We start from the raw sequence: 18,426 nt of genomic DNA on the forward strand, positions 1-18,426 counted from the left end.
TTGGAACAATTTGTTTCATACTAGGAAAAATGGTTTAACTACATAACACCTCATAGGCCTGATTTTATTCTCACAAGTCAATGAATATGTTGTAAAAAAAAATCACTCCCTACTTTGCACATAGTTTTCTTCTTTTGATTGTTCTTTCTTTCCTCTCCTTTCTATAAGTGTATACCTCAGATAAATATTATGTGGAGATTTGTGACAAATATGATTATATGATATATATGTACAGTATCTGAAATACATCTTATGGAAAGTTTTGTTTGATGATGAACTTCAATAAAAAATAAATTACAAAAAAAAAAGCATATGGTGCATTGGCCTTCATCAATCATGGGATTGAGTTTAAGAGCCAAGAGGTAATGTTGCAGCTATATAGGACCCTGGTCAGACCCCACTTGGAGTACTGTGCTCAGTTCTGGTCACCTCACTACAGGAAGAATGTGGAAACTATGGAAAGGGTGCAGAGATTAACAAGGATGTTGCCTGGATTGGGGAGCATGCCTTATGAGAATAGGTTGAGTGAACTTGGCCTTTTCTCCTTGGAGCAATAGAGGATGAGAGGTGACCTGACAGAGGTGTACAAGATGATGAGAGGTATTGATCATGTGGATAGTCAGAGGCCTTTTCCCAGTGCTGAAATGGCTAACACAAGAGGGAACAGTTTTAAGGTGCTTGGAAGAAGGTACAGAGGAGATGCCAGGGGTAAATTTTTTTATGCAGAGAGTGGTGAGTGTCTGGAATGGGCTGCCGGCAACGGTGGTGGAGACGGATACGAAAGGGTCTTTTGAGAGACTCCTGGTTAGGTACATAGAGCTTAAAGAAAGAGGGCTATGGGTAACCCTAGGTAATTTCTAAAGTAAGTACATGCTTGGCACAGCATTGTGGGCAGAAGGGCCTGTATTGTGCTGCAGGGTTTCTATGTTTCTATGTAACTCCTGGGTGAAGAATTGTTAGATTGCTTACCTTACAATGGAAACGATGAAGTCATCAGGTCCGATAACATGGACTTGGCTTGCGGAAGGCCCAGTCTTCAGGGAATAGAGGGGGAGGTAGTGGTTTGGAGGGAAGGCCACACTTTCATTAATCAGCTGACGCAGAGAATTGGCTTCCAATTTGCTGAAGGGTGAAAGCACAGTAAACTTGCATCACAATGGACTGGACTGGATTAGACCATAGAACATGGGAGCAGAACTTGGCCACTTGGCCCATTGTGTTTGCCCAGACGTTCCATCACGGCTGATTTATTTTCCCCCTCAATCCTATTCTCCTGCTTTCTCCCCATAATCTTTGACACTCTGACTAATTAAAAACCTATCAACCCCTGCTTTAAATATACCCAATAACTTGGCCACCATGGCCACGCATGACAATGAATTCCATAGATTCACCACCCTCTACCTAAAGAAATTCCTTCTCATCTCTGTTCTAAATGGATGCCCCTCTATTCTGAAGCTGTTCCCTCTGGTCTTAGACTCTCCCACTATAAGGAACATCTTTTCCACATCCACTCTGTCTAGACCTTTCAATATTTGATAGATTTCAATAAGATTCCCCCCCTCCCCCAAATTCTTCTAAACTCCAGAGAATACAGGCCTAGAGCCATCAACCCCTCCTTACATGTTAACCCTTTCATTCTCGGAATCATACTTCTGAACCTCCTCTAGACCCTCTCCATGCTAGCACATCTTTTAGATAAGGAGCCCAAAACTGCTCACAATACTCCAACTGAGGCCTCACCAGTGCCTTACAAAGCCTCAGCATTACATCATTCCACTGATATTCTAGTCTTCTTGAAATGAATGCTAACTTTGCATTTGCCTTCCTTACCACTGACTCAGCCTAAAGGTTAATCTTTAGGGAATCCTGCATGAGGACTCCCAAGTCTCTTTGCGTCTCTGAGTTTTGAATTTTCTTCCCTTTCAGGAAATAGTCCAAGCCTTTATTCCTTCTACTAAAGTGCATGACCATACACTTCCCTACACTATATTCCATCTGCCACATCTTTGCCCATTCTCCTAGTCTGTTCAAGCCCTTCTGCAGACTCCCTGCTCCCTCAACACTACCTGCTCTTCCACCTATCTTTGCATTGTCTGCAAACTTGACCATAAAGCCATCAATTCTGTCATCCAAATCATTGAATTATAACATAAAAAAGTAGTCCCAATATCTGTGGAACACCACCAGTCACCGGCAGCCAACTAGATAGGCCCCCTTAATTCTAACTTTTTGCCTCCTAACAGTCAGCCAATCTTCTATCCATGCCAGCAGTTTTTTTTCTGTAATACCATGGGCTCTTATTTTGTTAAGCAGCCTTATGTGTGGCACCTTGTCAAAGGCCTTCTGAAAATCCATTCCAACAACACTCAATGATCCTCTTTTGTCTATTTGGCCTGCTGCTTCCTTAAAGAATTCCAATGGATTCGTCAGGTAAGATTTCCCCTTTATAAAACCATGCTGACTTTGGCCTACTTTATCATGTGCCGCCTCCAAGTATCCCAAAACCACATCATTAATAATGGATGTTAACATCCTCTCAACCACTGAAGTCCGGCTAACTGGCCTATAATTTCATTTTGTCTGCCGCCCTCCCTTCTTGAAGAGTGGAGTGACATCTGAAATTTTCCAGTCCTTTGAACCAGTCCAGAATCTAATGATACTTGAAAGAACATTTCTAATGCCCCACAGTCTATTCAGCTAACTCTTTCAGAACCCCAGGTATAGAGTATCTGGTCCAGGTGACTTATCTACCTTCAGATCTTTCAACTTTCCAAGCACCTTCTCCTTAGAAAGAGTACACTCACGTCTGCCCCCATCACTCTCGAATTTCTGGTCTACTGTAGTGTCTTCCACTGTGAAGAGTGACACACATACTTATTAATTACGTCTAATATTTTTTGTCCCCCATTATTATCTCTCCACTGGTTCAATATCCAATCTTGCCTCTCGTTTACTCTTTATGTATCTGAAAAAAACTTCTGGTATCCTCTTTAAGAATATTAGCTAGCTTACCTTCACATTTAATCTTTTCTCTCCTTATAGTTTTTTTTAGTTGCTTTCTGTTGGTTTTTAAAAGCTTCCAAATCCTTTAACTTCCCACTAATTTTTGCTCTATTATGTGCCCTCTTTTTTGCTTCCATGCTATCTTTGACTTCCCTTCTCAGCCATAGTTGCCTTATCTTCCCTTTAGATACTTCTTCATCTTCGGGATGCATCTATTCTGCACCTTATGAATTGCCCCCAGAATCTCCAACCATTGCTGATCTGCTGTCATTCCTGCTAATGTCCCCTTCCAATCCACTTTGGCCAGCTCCTCTCTCATGCCTCTGTAATTCCATTTCCTCTACTGTAATACTGATACATTTGACTTTATCTTCTCCCTCTCAAACTACAGGGTGAATGTTATCAATTTATAATCACTCCCTCATAGGGGTTCCTTTACCTTAAGCTCCCTAATCAAATCTAGTTCATTACACAACACCCAATTCAGAAATGCCTTTGCCCCAACGAGCTCAACTCCAAGCTGCTCTAAAAAGCCATCTCACAGGCATTCTATAAATTCCCACTCTTGGGATCCAGCACCAACCTGATCTCCTCAAACTAAATACATATTGAAATTCCCCCATGACTATCATAACATTGTCCTTATTACATGCCTTTTCTACTTTCTACTGAAATTTACATCTCACATCTTGGCCACTGTTCAGAGGCCGGTATATAACTCCCATCAGGGTCTTTTTACCCTTGCAGTTTCTTACTTCTACCCACAAGAATTCTACATCTTCCATTCCTATATCATGGGTTTGATTCCATTTTTTAACTAACAGAACTACCCACCCCCTCTGCCTAGCTTCCCGTCAATACAAAGTGTATCCTTGGAAGTTAAGCTCCCTACTATGATCTTCCTTCAGCCATGACTCAGTGATGCCCGCATCATACCTGCCAATCTTTAACTGCACTACCTTATTCTGTATACTGTGCATTCAGATATAACACTTTCAGTCCTGTATTCATCACCCTTTTCAACATTCTCCCCGTTACACCTCAACTCACCCCACTGACTGCAATTTTGCCCTATCACCTTCCTATCCTTCCTCACAGTCTCACTATGCACAACATCAACTTGTATACCAATTACCCTCATCCTCAGCCCTATCACTCCAGTTCCCATCTCCCTGCCAAATTAGTTTAAATCCTCCCCAACAGTTCTGGCAAACCTGCCCAAAAGGATAATGGTCCCTCTCGGGTTCAGGTATAAACCATCCTTTCCGTACAGTTCGTGCCTTCCCTAGAAGAGATCCCAATGATCCAGAAATCTGAAACCTTGCCCCCTGCAACACTTCCTCAGCCACTCATTCACCTATACTAGATAAATAGATATTTTATTGATGCCAAAAGAAATTACAGTGTCTCGGCAGTGTTGCAAGAGCACAAATATACAAATACTAGAAGAGAAGTAAGAACAAAAAAAAAGTTACCTTAAAAATAAGATGGATAAGATTTACAAGTTCATACTGATAAGATGGTAGTACAAGAATTACCATAATATTATACAGTAATGGGTGCACGTTCACACCGTCCAGGTAAGAACTGATGATAGTAGTATTGCACAGGGTGTCTGTAATAAAAGTGTGGTAAGCAGAGCTAAACAAAGCTCTGGTAAACAGTCTAACAGTGCGCTATCATCCTATTCACATAGCGCTGGGAGAAATCCAGAGATGACTACCTTGGAAATCCTGCTCTTCAGCCTCTTTCCTCACTCCCTATCCTCACTGTGCAGGACCTCTTCCCACTTTCTACCGATGATTAAAAGGGCCAGCCCCACATCAATGCTTTTCCCAGTATTCTGCTGACCTCTCGCACCCACCCACCTGCCCCCTCACCAGGTCTCATCTATCACCAGCCAACTTGTACTCCTTCCCCTCCCCTCACCTTCTTGTTCTGCCTTCTTCCCCCTTCCTTTCCAGTCCTGATGAAGGCTCCCGACTTGGGATGTCAACTATGTATTCCTAGCCATAGATGCTGCCTGGCCTGCTAAGTTCCTCCAGCCTTTGTGTGTTACTCCACACACACAGAATTGAACCTGGATCTCTATAGACATGAATTACTAACTGCTGCACCTCTGTGCCATTTGGCTGATTTCTGGAAATACAGCAGAGGATTGGAAAGTTATCTTGGCATTAATTTGTCATTCTGAAGATTTACCACTGAAATTATGGCAAACAATCTGAACGCTTCCTGACAGCTCAACCTTGAGGTTGCTTGCTACAAAGTGTACTGAACATAGACTCCGTCTTCCAGAGTGTAAAAATTTGTCTGAGCACACCCTTACACAGTACAAAACCGTGTCAATATATTTATCAATTATGCCTTTACGATACCACTGAAAAGTTCTTCAACATGGTATACACTGCACAGACAAAGTAGGTGAACTGTCCTTTAATGGCCGCACTATTTGACTCTGTCACATAAATTCCCCTGTTCCACCCATTACCCTCCCCACACTCTCTGCTACAGAGATAAGCATGTTTCTCTCTTTTTTCAGTTCTGATGAATGGATTCAGAGCTGAAATGTTACTTATTTCTCCACAGATGCTATCTGAAATGTTAACTGTTTCTCTTTCCACAGATGCTGCCTGGAATGTTTGTTGTTTCTCTTTCCACAGATACTGTCTGAAACGTTAATGGGTTCTCTTTCTACAGATGCTAAAACTGGAAGGTGGATAAGTCACCTGGGTCAGATGGACTACCCCCAGAGTCCTGAGTGAGTTTGCTGAAGAGATAACAGATCCGTTGGTCAGGATCTTTCAACAATCACTTGATCTTGACATGGTCCCAGGGGACTGGAAAACTGCAAGCATCACTCCACTCTTTAAGAAGGGAGGAAGGCAAAAGAAAGTAAATTATTGGCCAGTTGGCCTCTGTGGTTGGGGAAGTGTCGAATTCTATTATTAAGGATGAGGTTTCGGGGTACTTGGAGACGAATGATAAAATAAGTCAAAGTCAGCATGCTTTCTGTAAAGGGAAATCTTGCCTGACAAATCTGTTAGAGTTCTTTGAGGAAGTAACAAGCAGGGTGTACAAAGGAGAGGTAGTGGATGTCACTTACTTAGATTTTCAGAAGGCATTTGATAAGGTGCCACACATGAGGCTGCCTAACAAGATAAAATCCTATGGTGTTACAGGAAAGATACTGGCATGGATAGAGGAATGGCTGACAGGCAGGTGGCAGTGAGTGGGAATAAAGGGGCCTTTTCTGGTTGGCTGCCAGTGACTAGTGGTGTTCCTCAGGGGTCAGTATTGGGACCGCTACTTTTCACATTGTTTGTCAATGATTTAGATAGCGGAATTGATGGCTTTGTGGCAAAGATTTTGATGATACGAAGATAGGTGGAGTGGTAGGTAGTGCTGAGGAAGAATGCAATTGACAAATTGGAAGATTGGGCAAAAAAGTGGCAGATGGAATACAGTGTTGGGAAATGTATGATAAAGCATTTTGGTAAAAGGAACAATAGTGCAGACTATTATCTAAATGGGGAGAAGATTCAAACATCAGAGGTGCAGAGGGACTTAGGAGTCCTCGTGCAAGACTCCCAGAAGGTTAATTCACTGGTTGAGTCCGTGGTAAAGAAGGCAAATGCAATGTTGGCATTTATTTCAAGGGGAATAGAATATAAAGGCAAGGAGATAATGCTGAGCTTTTATAAGACACTAGTCAAGCCACACTTGGAGTGTTGTCAACACTTTTGAGTCCCATATCTCAGAAAGGATGTGCTGTCATTAGACAGAGTCCAGAGGAGGTTCATGAGGATGATTCTAGAAATGAAGGGGTTAACATATGAGAAGCGTTTGGCAACTTTGGGCCTGTACTCACTGGAATTTAGAAGAATGTGTGGGGATCTCATTGAAACCTACCTAATGTTGAAAGGACTATATAGGGTGGATGTGGAGAAGATGTTTCCTATGGTGTGGGAATCCAGAACTAGAAGGCACAGCCTCAAAATTGAGGTGTGACCTTTTAGAACAGAGGTAAGGAGGAATTTTTTTATCCAGAGTGTAGTGAGTCTGTGGAATGCTCTGCCACAGACTGCAGCGGAGGCCAAGTCCATGCATTTATTTAAGGTAGAAGTTGATAATTTCCTGATCAGAGAGGACATCAAAGAATATGGCGAGGAAGCAGGTGTATGGGGTAGAATGGGATCAGCCTTGATGGAATGGCAGAGCAGACTTGATGGGCTGAATAGCTTAATTCTGCTCCTATGTCTTATGAACTGATGGTCTTATACTGCCTGACCTGTTGAAGTTTTCCAGCACTTCCTGTTATTATTTCAGATTTCTAGCATCTGCAGTTTTTTTTCACTGATTTTCTTCAACCATCTTAGAAAGTTTAATGTCCTATCACAAATCATCATCATCATGTGCTGTGTCACATGACATTGGCGATCATGGTCTTTCCATAACCTTGATTGTTCTTGGCAAATATTCCGACAGAAGTGGTTTGCCACTGCCTTCTTCTGGGCAGTGTCTCTACAATGCACTGGCTGCTCATACGACCATCCACCACCTGCTCCCTGGCTTCACGTGACCCTGATCAGGGGGCTAAGCAGGTGCTACACCTTGCCCAAGAAAGTCCTGCAGGCTAGCGGAGGGAAGGAGAACCTTACACTTCCTTTGGTCGCGATATATCTCCACCCTGCTACCCTCACAAATGGAGGTGACTAAAATGTCTTGAACTGTTTGACCCAATTGTTTATCTGCACTCAGTGGTCACTTTGTTAGTTACCTCCTACACCCAATAAAGTGGCCAGTGAGGGTATGTTCATGGTCTTCTGCTGCTGTAGCCCATCTCTTTCAAGGTTCAACATGTTGTACATTCAGAGATGCTCTTCTGCACACTACTGTTGTGATGCATTGTTATTTAACTTAATGGGCATTCTATTAAATCTCCCCAAATTATAAGACTGGAGAACAAAGCCTGTTCCAAAGGAATACTTAACCAAACAAAAGCATGGGGGCCTGTCTCTGTCTGCAATGCTCCTTCTCAACGGTCCTTCAGCGCTGGTCGCTACTTCAGCCTGAAGTGGGCCCTGGGTTTCAAAAGACACAGACTGAGACTCCCACACATGCTATTCTTACACACCCGGGATGCTCAGAACCAGAAACCGGTGCCATAGCGGGCAAACCAACCAATGGGAAAGAACAGCCAATCAATGACTGACACAGCAGAAGCGGCTTATGACCAGTTAATAAGCTAACCCCCCACATGACACTGTTGCCTTCCTGCCAGCTTGAACCAGTCTGGCCATTCTCTTCTGACCTCTCTCATTAACAAAACATTTTCACCTACAGAACTGCAACTCACTGGATTTTTTTTTTTTGTTTTTCACACCATTCTCTGCAAAGTCCAGAGACTGTTGTGTGTGAAAATCCCAGGAGTGTCTAAGACCAGAGGATACAGACTTAGAATAGAGGGATGTCTATTTAGAGCAGAGATGAGGAAGAATTTCTTTAGCTAGAGAGCAGGGAATCTGTGTAATTCTTTGCCACAGGAAGCTGTGGAGGCCAAATCTTTACGTATATTTAAGTTGATAGATTCTTCATTGGTCAGGGCATGATTGAATATGGGGAGAAGGCAGGAGACTGGGGCTGAGAGGAAAATTGGATCAGCCATGATGAAATGGCAGAGCAAAATTGATGGCCCAAATGGCCTGATGCTGCTTCTAAATCTTATGGTCTTCTAGAGATCAGCTTTTTCTGAGACACTCAATCTATCCTGTCAAGTACCAAAGTCACTTAGATCATATTTCTTCCCCATTCTGACATTTGTCTTGAACCTCTTGACCATGTCCGCATGCTTTTATGCACTGGGTTGCTGCCGCGTGATTGGCTAATTAGATATTTCATTAACAAGCAGGTGTAGAGGTGTAATATACACAAAATGCTGGAGAAACTCAGCAGGCAAGGCAGCATCCATGGACAAAAGTATAGTTGACATTTTGGGCTGAGACCTTTCATCAGGTGTAGAGGTCTACCTAATAAAGTGGCCACTGAGTGTGCATCTAAGTAACAGTTAAACCAAAATGAGACCACACACCTTATCATCTTCTCTGTCACCTCATTTGTTGTGGAATCAAAGAAAGGGTCTCCGAGACTGCTTGCAAGAGCTAAGGCAATTTTCAATGTCTAGAGAAAAGAAATTGATGAAGTAGTGATGTGCATAAGCAATAAATATAATGTATATCTTTATGATAGCAAGCACACAGATCATCAACTAGATGCATCTTGAAACAGAAAGATAAAAGTTAAGTGCTCTTCACTACATTTACCAGTACGTTACTTCAGGCATACAAAATGCTGGAGGAACCCAGGCAGCACCTATGTTCGTTCGTTATGTGCTGTGTTGTATGACGTGGGTGATCATGGTCTTGAGCACGAATGATGTTGACAAATTTTTCTATAGAAGTGCTTTGCCATTGCCTTCTTCTGGATAGTGCCTTTACAAGATGGGTGACCCCTGCCATTATCGGAGATTGTCTGCCTGGTGTCAGTGGTCGACTAACCAGGACTTGTGACATGCACCAGTTGCTCATACAACCACCCATCACCTGCTCCCATGGCTCCATGTGACTCTGATCGGGGGCTATGCAGATGCTACACCTTGCCAAGGGTGGCCTGCAGGCTAACAGAGGGAAGTTGCACCTTACACCTCCTTTGGTAGAGATGTATCTCCACCCTGCCACCTAAGCAAAGAGCTGGACCCACTGCATTTTGCTATTGCCACGATAGATCTACAGCAGGTTCAATCTTGCTGGCTTTCAACTCGCCCTTGGATCGCCTGGACAATAGCAGTACCCACGTCAGGCCGCTACTCAGTTTTCAACACAATCATACCCTCAGTTCTAATCAACAAGCTCCAAAATCTGGGCCTCTGAACCTCCCTTGGCAACTGGATCCTTGACTTCCTCACTGGGAGATCACAGTCTGTGAGGATTGGAAATAACATATCCTCGCTGACAGTGAACACTGGCACACCTCAAGGATGTGTGCTTAGCCCACCGTTCAAACACCATATATAAATTTGCCAATTGCGCAACTATAGAAACATTGAAACATAGAAAACCTACAGCACAATACAGGCCCTTCGGCCCACAGAGTTGTGCCGAACATGTCCCTACCTTAGAAATTACTAGGCTTACCTATAGCCCTCTATTTTACTAAGCTCCATGTACCTATCTGAAAGTCTCTTAAAAGACCCTATTGTATCTGCCTCCACTACTGTTGCCAGCAGCCCATTCCACTCTCTGAGTAAAAATCTTACCCCTGACATCTCTTCTGTACCTACTCCCCAGAACCTTAAACCTGTGTCCTCTTGTGGCAACCATTTCAGCCCCGGGAAAAACCCTCTGATTATCCACATGATCAATGCCTCTCATCATCTTATACACCTCTGTCAGGTCACCTCTCATCCTCCGTCACTCCAAGGAGAAAAGGCCGAGTTTACTCAACCTATTCTCATAAGGCATGCTCCCCAATCTAGGCAACATCCTTGTAAATCTCCTCTGCACCCTTTCTATGGCTTCACATATCCTTCCTGTAGTGAGGCGATCAGAACTGAACACAGTACTCCAAGTGGGGTCTAACTAGGGTCCTATTGCTGACTGAATTTCAGATGGTGACGAGGAGATGTACAGGAGCAAGACAGATCAGATGGCTCAGTGATGTCACAGCAACAACCTGGCACTCAATGTCAGTAAGACCAAGGAGCTGATTGTGGACTTCAGGAAGGGTAAATCAAGGGAACACACACCAGTCCTCATCGAGGGATCAGAAGTGGAAAGGGTGAGCAATTTCACGTTCTGGGTGTCAACATCTCTGAAGATCTATCCTGCGTCCAACATATTGATGCAATTACAAAGGAAGCACGACAGCAGCTATATTTCATTAGGAGTCTGAGGAAAGGTATGTCTTCAAAGACTCTTGCAAATTTCTACGGATGTAGAGTGGAGAGCATTCTAACTGGTTGCATCACAGTCTGGTTTGGAGGAGCCAATGCATAGGACTGGAAAAAAGCTGCAGAAATTATAAAGTCGGCCATCATATAAACTCCATCATGGGCACTAGACTCCCCTGCATCAAGGACATCTTCAAAAGGTGATGCCTCAAAAAAAAGGGTATCCTCATTAAGGACCGTCACCATCCAGGACATGCCCTCTTCTCATTGCTATCATCAAGGAGATACAAGAGCCTGAAGACACACATTCAATGTTTCAGGAACAGTGTCTTCCACTCTGCCAACTGATTTCTAAAAGGACAATGAACCCGTGAACACTACCTCAGTAATTTTGCCTCTCTTTTTGCACTACTTATTTAAGTTAACATTTACCCAGGTACTGTGCAAAAGTCTGAGACACATACATACAGCTAGGATGCCCAAGAGTTTTACAGTGCTTTAGATTGGTTAAAATAGGAAGGTGTTTGGAAAAACAGAAATAAGAGTACTTAGTTTTGTATTAGCTCAGTAGTATTAAGTGTCATTTGGTAACTGGAAAGACATAACATACAGTACTGTGCAAAAGTCTTATGCACCCTCTCTCTGGCTATCCATCCCATAGGATGATGATGGTTCCTTTCAGTCAGTTAGTGGGGTTTACCCCACTCCTCAGAAAGGAACAGCGTGTGCGTGAGTGGATTTTAGGCGAGTAGGGGGTTGCACAGGTCCAGACCCACCCTCTCGACATCCCCTCCCGGATCCAGTGGCATGGTGGAGTCCAAGACGACTGGGGGAGGTTCTGTTGCGGTGAATGGCCAGACCAAGCTTCGATGCAACGGATGCCCTTTCTGCGCTTCACAGCACGTGTTTGCTGGATGGCCGTTGACCCTACAAGCGGGTTCATCCACCTTTGACAGGTCTCGTTTTTCATCCTGCAGGGTGTCTAGCCACCCTCCTCACCAGGCAAGCCTGCTGGGGGAGCCGATTTAGTGGCCGACCACCCGACCATGCGACATGGGTTACATGGTACCAGTAGCACTCAGACGAGTGACCTGACCAGAGTTCTAGCTATATACTGTATATGCATCTCAACCTTTTGCACAATTCTGTAGGTACATACTTCTTATAGTAATTTAGTTTTTATTATGTATATGTATTGTACTGGTGCCACAAAGCAACAAATTTCAGGAAATATGCCTGTGATATTAAACCTGATTCTGATTCTGACCCCATCCCTACCTATGTTGGACTCTGCAGGACCTACACTGGGTCCGCTGGTTACCCCGGTTACCCCAGAACCCACAAAACTGGAGTAGGAGCAAGCCATCTTCAATCCCAAGGGACCTCTTGAAAAGATAATCTTACACGCAGCTGGTAAGTCCTACCTCTGTGAGTAAGTGATAGGTCAGATTCCTGGATGCCTGGGTCGTTATGTTAAAGCCTTCCAAAATGTTGAGAGCAGCAATGAGTGCGGGTCCCGTATGTGGGGGTGGAGCAGTGAGCACAAAACGACCTGAAAAACACCAGAAAATAACAGCTACCTTTGACTAAAACAACATACACAAAATGCTAGAGGAACTCAATAGGTCAGGCAGCACCTATGGAAATTTCGGGCCAAGACCTTTCATCAGGAATGAAGAATTTTTGACTAATCAGTATTTTTGACTAAACTGTTTCCAAAGCCATATTTTATTTGTAAAAAGCAATACTGAGCACTGGTGGGCAGGTTGTAGGTGAGTAAGTTGTTCAATTATACATTCAGTCGTCACTTTGTTAGGTACACCTGTTCATTAATATAAATATCTGATCAGCCAGTCATGAGGCAGCAGCTCAATGCATAAAAGCATGCAGACATGGTCAAGAGGTTCAGTGATAGTTCAAGCCAGACATCAGAATGGGGAAGAAATGTGATCTAAGTGACTTTGACCGTGGAATGATTGTTGATGCTACAGGGTATCTCAGGAACTGCTGATTTGCTGGATTATCATGCACAACAATCTCAACATTTACAGAGACTGGTGTGAGTGGCAGTTCTGTGGTTGAAAATGCCTTGTTAATGAGAGAGGTCAGAGGAGAATGGCCAGACTGGTTCAAACAAACAGGAAGGTGACAGCAACTCAAATAGGTTACAACAGAGGTGTGCAGCAGAGCATCTCTGAATGCACAACACGTCAAACTTTAACCATGGGCTACAGCAGAAGACCACAAATGTACACTCAGTGGCCACTTTATAGGGTACAAGTAGGTATCTAATAAAGTGGCTACTAGTAAATTGAATTGAATTGACTTTATTACTTACATCCTTCATATACATGAGGAGTAAAAATCTTTACGTTACATCTCCACCTAAATGTGCAATGTGCAATTATAGTAATTTATAAATATTATGTACAACAGGACAGTCAATATAACATATAAATACAATTCTATCAGCATGAATTAATCAGTCTGATGGCCTGGTGGAAGAAGCTGTCCCAGAGCCTGTTGGTCCTGGCTTTTATGCTGCAGTACCGTTTTCCGGATGGCAGCAGCTGGAACAGTTTGTGGTTGGGGTCCCCAATGATCCTTCAGGTCCTTTTTTACACACCTGTCTTTGTAAATGTCCTGAATAGTGGGAAGTTCACAACAACAAATGTGCTGAGCTGTCCACACCACTCACTACAGAGTCCTACGGTTGAGAGAAGGTACAGCTCCCATACCAGGCAGTGATGCAGCCAGTCTGGATGCTCTCAATTGTGTGCCTATAGAAAGTTCTTGGGGTTTGGGGGCCCATACCAAACCTTTTCAACCGTCTGAGGTGAAAGAGGCACTCTTGTGCCTTTTCACCACACAGCCAGTATGTATAGACCATGTGAGATCCTTGGTCATGTTTATGCCGAGGAACTTAAAGCTGTTCACCCTCTCAACCCCAGATCCATTGATGTCAATAGGGGTTAGCCTGTCTCCATTTCTCCTGTAGTCTACAACCAGCTCCTTTGTTTTTGAGACGTTGAGAGAGAGGTTGTTTTCTTGACACCATTATGGGTGATGACTCCTTCTCTGTAGGCTGCCTCATTATAATTTGAGATTAGGCCAATCAGTGTATTGTCGTCAGAGAATTTAATTAGCAGATTGAAGCTGTGGGTGGTGACACAGTCATGAGTGTACAGAGAGTAAAGGAGGGGGTTTAGTACACAGCCTTGAGGGGTACCTGTGTTGAGGTTCAGAGGGGCAGAGGTGAGGGAGCCCACTCTTCCCACCTGCCGGCGATCTGACAGGAAGTCCATGACCCAGCTGCACAAGGCAGGGTGAAGGCCGAGGTCTCTGAGCTTCTTGTCGAGCCTGGAGGGAATTATGGTGTTGAATGCTGGACTGTAGTCCAAGAACAACATTCTCACATAAGCATCCTTCTTCTCCGGACGGTGTGTAGAGCTGTGGCAATTGCGTCATCTGTTGATCGGTTGTGTTGGTAGACGAATTGTAGGGGGCCCAGTGCAGGTGGTAGCAAGCTGCAAATGTAGTCCTCAACCAGGGTCTCAAAGCATTTGCTTACTATTGAGGTGAGTGCGACAGAGTGCCAGTCGTTCAGACATGTTACTTTAGTCTTTTTAGGTACAGGGACAATGGTGGATGTTTTGAAGCAGGAGGGCACTCTACACTGGGAGTGAGAGAGATTTAAAATGTCTGTAAACATACCTGCCAGTTGTGCTGCGCACATCCCGAGGACTCACCCTGCAACCTACTCCAAGATCAATCTAACCCATCTCTCCCACATTGTCCTCCATATTTCTTTCATCCATGTGCCAACTTATCCCGCTTTTTATGATCAGGAGATACTTGAGCGATCCCCTACATTGTCAGGCGCACACCAGTGTTGTAACTGTACAGGAGCAGCTTGGCTAGGCATGCGGCCAGTTCTGGGCCTCAGGTCTTCAACATTAAGCCTGTCCACTCGGGGGATCGTCACCTTGTCGTGATGGAGAGGCTTGCGAGTTCCAGAGATCCCGACAATGATGTTTTCTGCAGTTTAGCCATCTAGCATTTAGCTCCTGGTAAGGCCACCCATGGTGGTAAGGTCAAGAAGGAGGTTCCAGACAAAGAGAGATCCAACCAAGACCTCAACGGTGGAGCTGGTGGAAGACGATGACACATAACAATGGCAGTGAAGGGTCCCAAGTCATCTTGCATTCCATGTCACTGGACTCTCACCTAATCTGTCAAGGATTGTGTCGTAGCTGCCTGTGTATTAATGGTTCAACAGTTCAGTAGTTCAAGTTTAATTGTCATTCAACAATATATGAATACACATGAGCACTGCCAAATGAAACAGCGTTACCCTGGGTCCAAGGTGTAAGACACAGTACAGTACCGACAGTCACACACAGCACGAGGCACATATAGCATGTATAAGATAGCAAGCACATACAAGATATCAGTAAAATACAGTCTCACACACACAAAAAAAGCTCAAGATCCTGAGTCCATGAATGTTGTAGCTGTCCACAGTCGAACACTGAGTGAACTCTGGGGGCAGCACTGACTCCAGCTTGGGCGCCGTACCACACCGCCCCCAGCACTGCGGTGGAGCACACCGACTCCGACGCACAAAAGAAACCATTTTGTCTGGAAGCGTAACGGCTTGGAATGGCAACTGCTCTGCATGTGACCGCAAGAAACTGCAGAGGGTAGTGAGCACATCTCAGCGATCCACAGGAACCAGCCACCCCCTCTATGGGCTATACTTCTCCATGCTTTAGTAAAGCAGCCAACATAATCAAAGACCTCATCCACCCCAGACATTCTCTCTTCTCCTCTCTCCCAAAGGGCAATAAATACAAAAGCCTGAAAGCACATACCACCAGGCTCAAGAAGAGCTTCTAACCCATTGTTATCAAACTCTTGTAAGATAAGATGGACTCTTGGCCTCACAATTTACCCAATTGTGATCTTAAACTTTATCGTTTACCTACATTGTACTTTTTCTGTAGTTTTTACACTTCATTCTGCATTGTTACTGTTTTACCTCAAAGCACTGTGTAATGATTTGATATGTGTGAACAGTATGTAAGACAAGCTTTTCACTGCATCTTGGTACATGAGCTAATAATAAACCAATACTAATACCAATACCAATCAGCCACTCCTATGCAGCAGTGATATCCTGAGTTACAGTGCATAGTCAGGACTTGGCCAACTTGGTTAGTGCTGTTGCTGCCAAACCCCTGTTGGTTATATGACAAAGTATTTCAAGCGGGCAGAAATATTTTAGTCCAGTATCTACCTCCATAAAGCTCCTTGGGAGGAAGTTCCAGGATTCAGAACAGCTGGCAAAATGTTTCCAAGGATGGTGTGTAACTTGGAAGAGAACCTTCACGGCAGCAAGCATAACCCAGTAGCGTAGTGGTTTGCAAAACACTTTACAGCACCAGTGATAATAAGATAGTGATTTAATTCTTGCTGCTGTCCCTAAGGAGTCTGTATGTCCTCCCTGTGAACATGTGGGTCTACTCCTGGTGCTACGGTTTCCTCCCAAGACAAGGCAAGACAGTGGCAAGATTGCATTCAGTTTGAGGAGATTTAGTTTGTCACCTAAAACACTCAAAAACTTCTACAGATGTACCGTGGAGAGCATTCTGACTGGGTGCATCACTGTCTGGTATGAGGGGTGGGGGTCTCTGCACAGGATCAAAAGCTACAGAAACTTGTGAGATTAGTTAGCTCCTTTATGGTTACTAGCCGCTATAGTATCCAAGACATCTTCAAGGAGGGGTGCCTCAGAAAGGCAGGGTCCATTATTAAGGACCCCCATCACCCAGGACATGCCCTCTTCTCATTGTTACCATCCGGTAGGAGGTACAGAAGCCTGAAGGCGCACACTCAGCGATTCAGGAACAGCTTCTTCCCCTCTGCCTTCTGATTCCTAAATGGACAATGAGCCCATGAACACTACCTTTTTTTCATTATTTCTGTTTTGCACTATTTTAATTTTTTATATATATATATATATATATATATATATATATATATTTATTTATTTATTTATTTATTTATTTATATAAATATATGTGTGTGTGTGTGTGTATATATGTGTGTACACAGACACATATATATACATACACACATACATATATATATTTACTGTAATTCCGTATTTTTTTCTATATTATCATGTATTCCATTGTACTGCTACCACTAAATTAACAAATTTCATGACATATGTTGGTGATATTAAATCTGATTCTGACATTCCAAAGGTGTACGGATTAGAGTTAGTAAATTGTGGGCATGCGGTGTTGGAGCTGGAAGCACGGCAACACTTGCAGGCTGTCCCCAGCACATCCTCGGACTGTTTTGGTCATTGCAGCAAACAATGCAGTTCACTGCAGGTTTCGATGTACTTGTGACAAATAAAGCTCATCTTTAATAAAGCTGTTATTTAAGGAAGGTGCGGCTTCCAGGTTTTCACATGTTGGTAGGATCTGGGAAGATGTAATAACCCCCACCCCACCTCTCAGACTAGCAAGCAGAGATCAATGCGTACCTTGGTATGATCCTTCAATTGGCTTCTTGACAATCACGCTGTAGTTAGCAAAATCCTCGGCAGTGAGCACTCCGCCTTTACTCCGAACCTACAACGAAAGAGGGGATGAGTCAACATTAATCTCTTCAGGAGGTCCATGTTCCTGATATGACTACTTGCTCTCTGTACAGTTGTTGAATCCTCAGGAATAAATTATTAGAAATGCCTTCTCGTAAATTGCTAGGGCATCAGAGAAACCTTGAGGCTTAGTGGTCAATTGGTAAATTGGTTTATGATTGTCACATGCACCGAGGGACAGTGAAAAAACTGTTTTCCATTCAATCCATACAGATCATTTCATCACATCAGTACATCTAGGTAGTACCAGGGAAAAACAATAACAGAATACAGAGTGCGGTTTTACAGTTACAAAGAAAATGCAGTGCAGATAAACAATAGTGTGCAAGGACCAAAATGAGGTAACTTGTGAGGCCAGGAGTCCGTTCAAGAGCTCCATTCAGTAGTCTTAACACAGCATGATAGAAACTGAGGCAACACACACAAAATGCTGGAGGAACTCAGCAGGCCAGGCAGCTTCTATGGAAATGAACTGATAGAAACTGTCCTTGAGCCTGGTGATACGTGCTTTCAGGATTTTCTATCTTCTGCCTGATGGGAGGATGAAGAAGAGAAGATGTCTGAGATGGGAGGGGAGGGGTCTTCAATCGAGCTGCAGCCTTGCCGAGGTAGTGGGAAGTGTAGGCAGTCCGTGAGGAGAGGCTGGTTTTTGTGATGTGCTGATTGGTTATATTATCATAGACCTAATGATGGAGATCAGTCTCTTAGTTTTCACACTTTGCTTCAGGCCATTGGAATCCATTTTGTACAATCCCTATATCAGGATATTCCCAAAACAGGCAAATGATCATCTTCA

General features: G+C 43.7%; 1 protein-coding gene across 1 annotated transcript in view; it reads right to left on the minus strand.

The window, feature by feature from the left end:
- The window catches only part of LOC134342697 (glutathione hydrolase 7), a 69,985-nt gene that overhangs the window by 15,333 nt on the left and 36,226 nt on the right, over positions 1-18,426 (minus strand). The window contains exons 9-12 of the mRNA XM_063041138.1: positions 17,514-17,601; positions 12,379-12,506; positions 9,098-9,186; positions 970-1,122 (exon numbers count right to left, since the gene is read on the minus strand). Coding sequence (XP_062897208.1) covers positions 970-1,122; positions 9,098-9,186; positions 12,379-12,506; positions 17,514-17,601 — 458 coding nt within the window. The remainder of the gene's footprint in view (positions 1-969; positions 1,123-9,097; positions 9,187-12,378; positions 12,507-17,513; positions 17,602-18,426) is intronic.

The sequence above is a fragment of the Mobula hypostoma genome, chromosome 2, assembly GCF_963921235.1.
Source record: "Mobula hypostoma chromosome 2, sMobHyp1.1, whole genome shotgun sequence".
NCBI classification, from domain to species: domain Eukaryota; kingdom Metazoa; phylum Chordata; class Chondrichthyes; order Myliobatiformes; family Myliobatidae; genus Mobula; species Mobula hypostoma.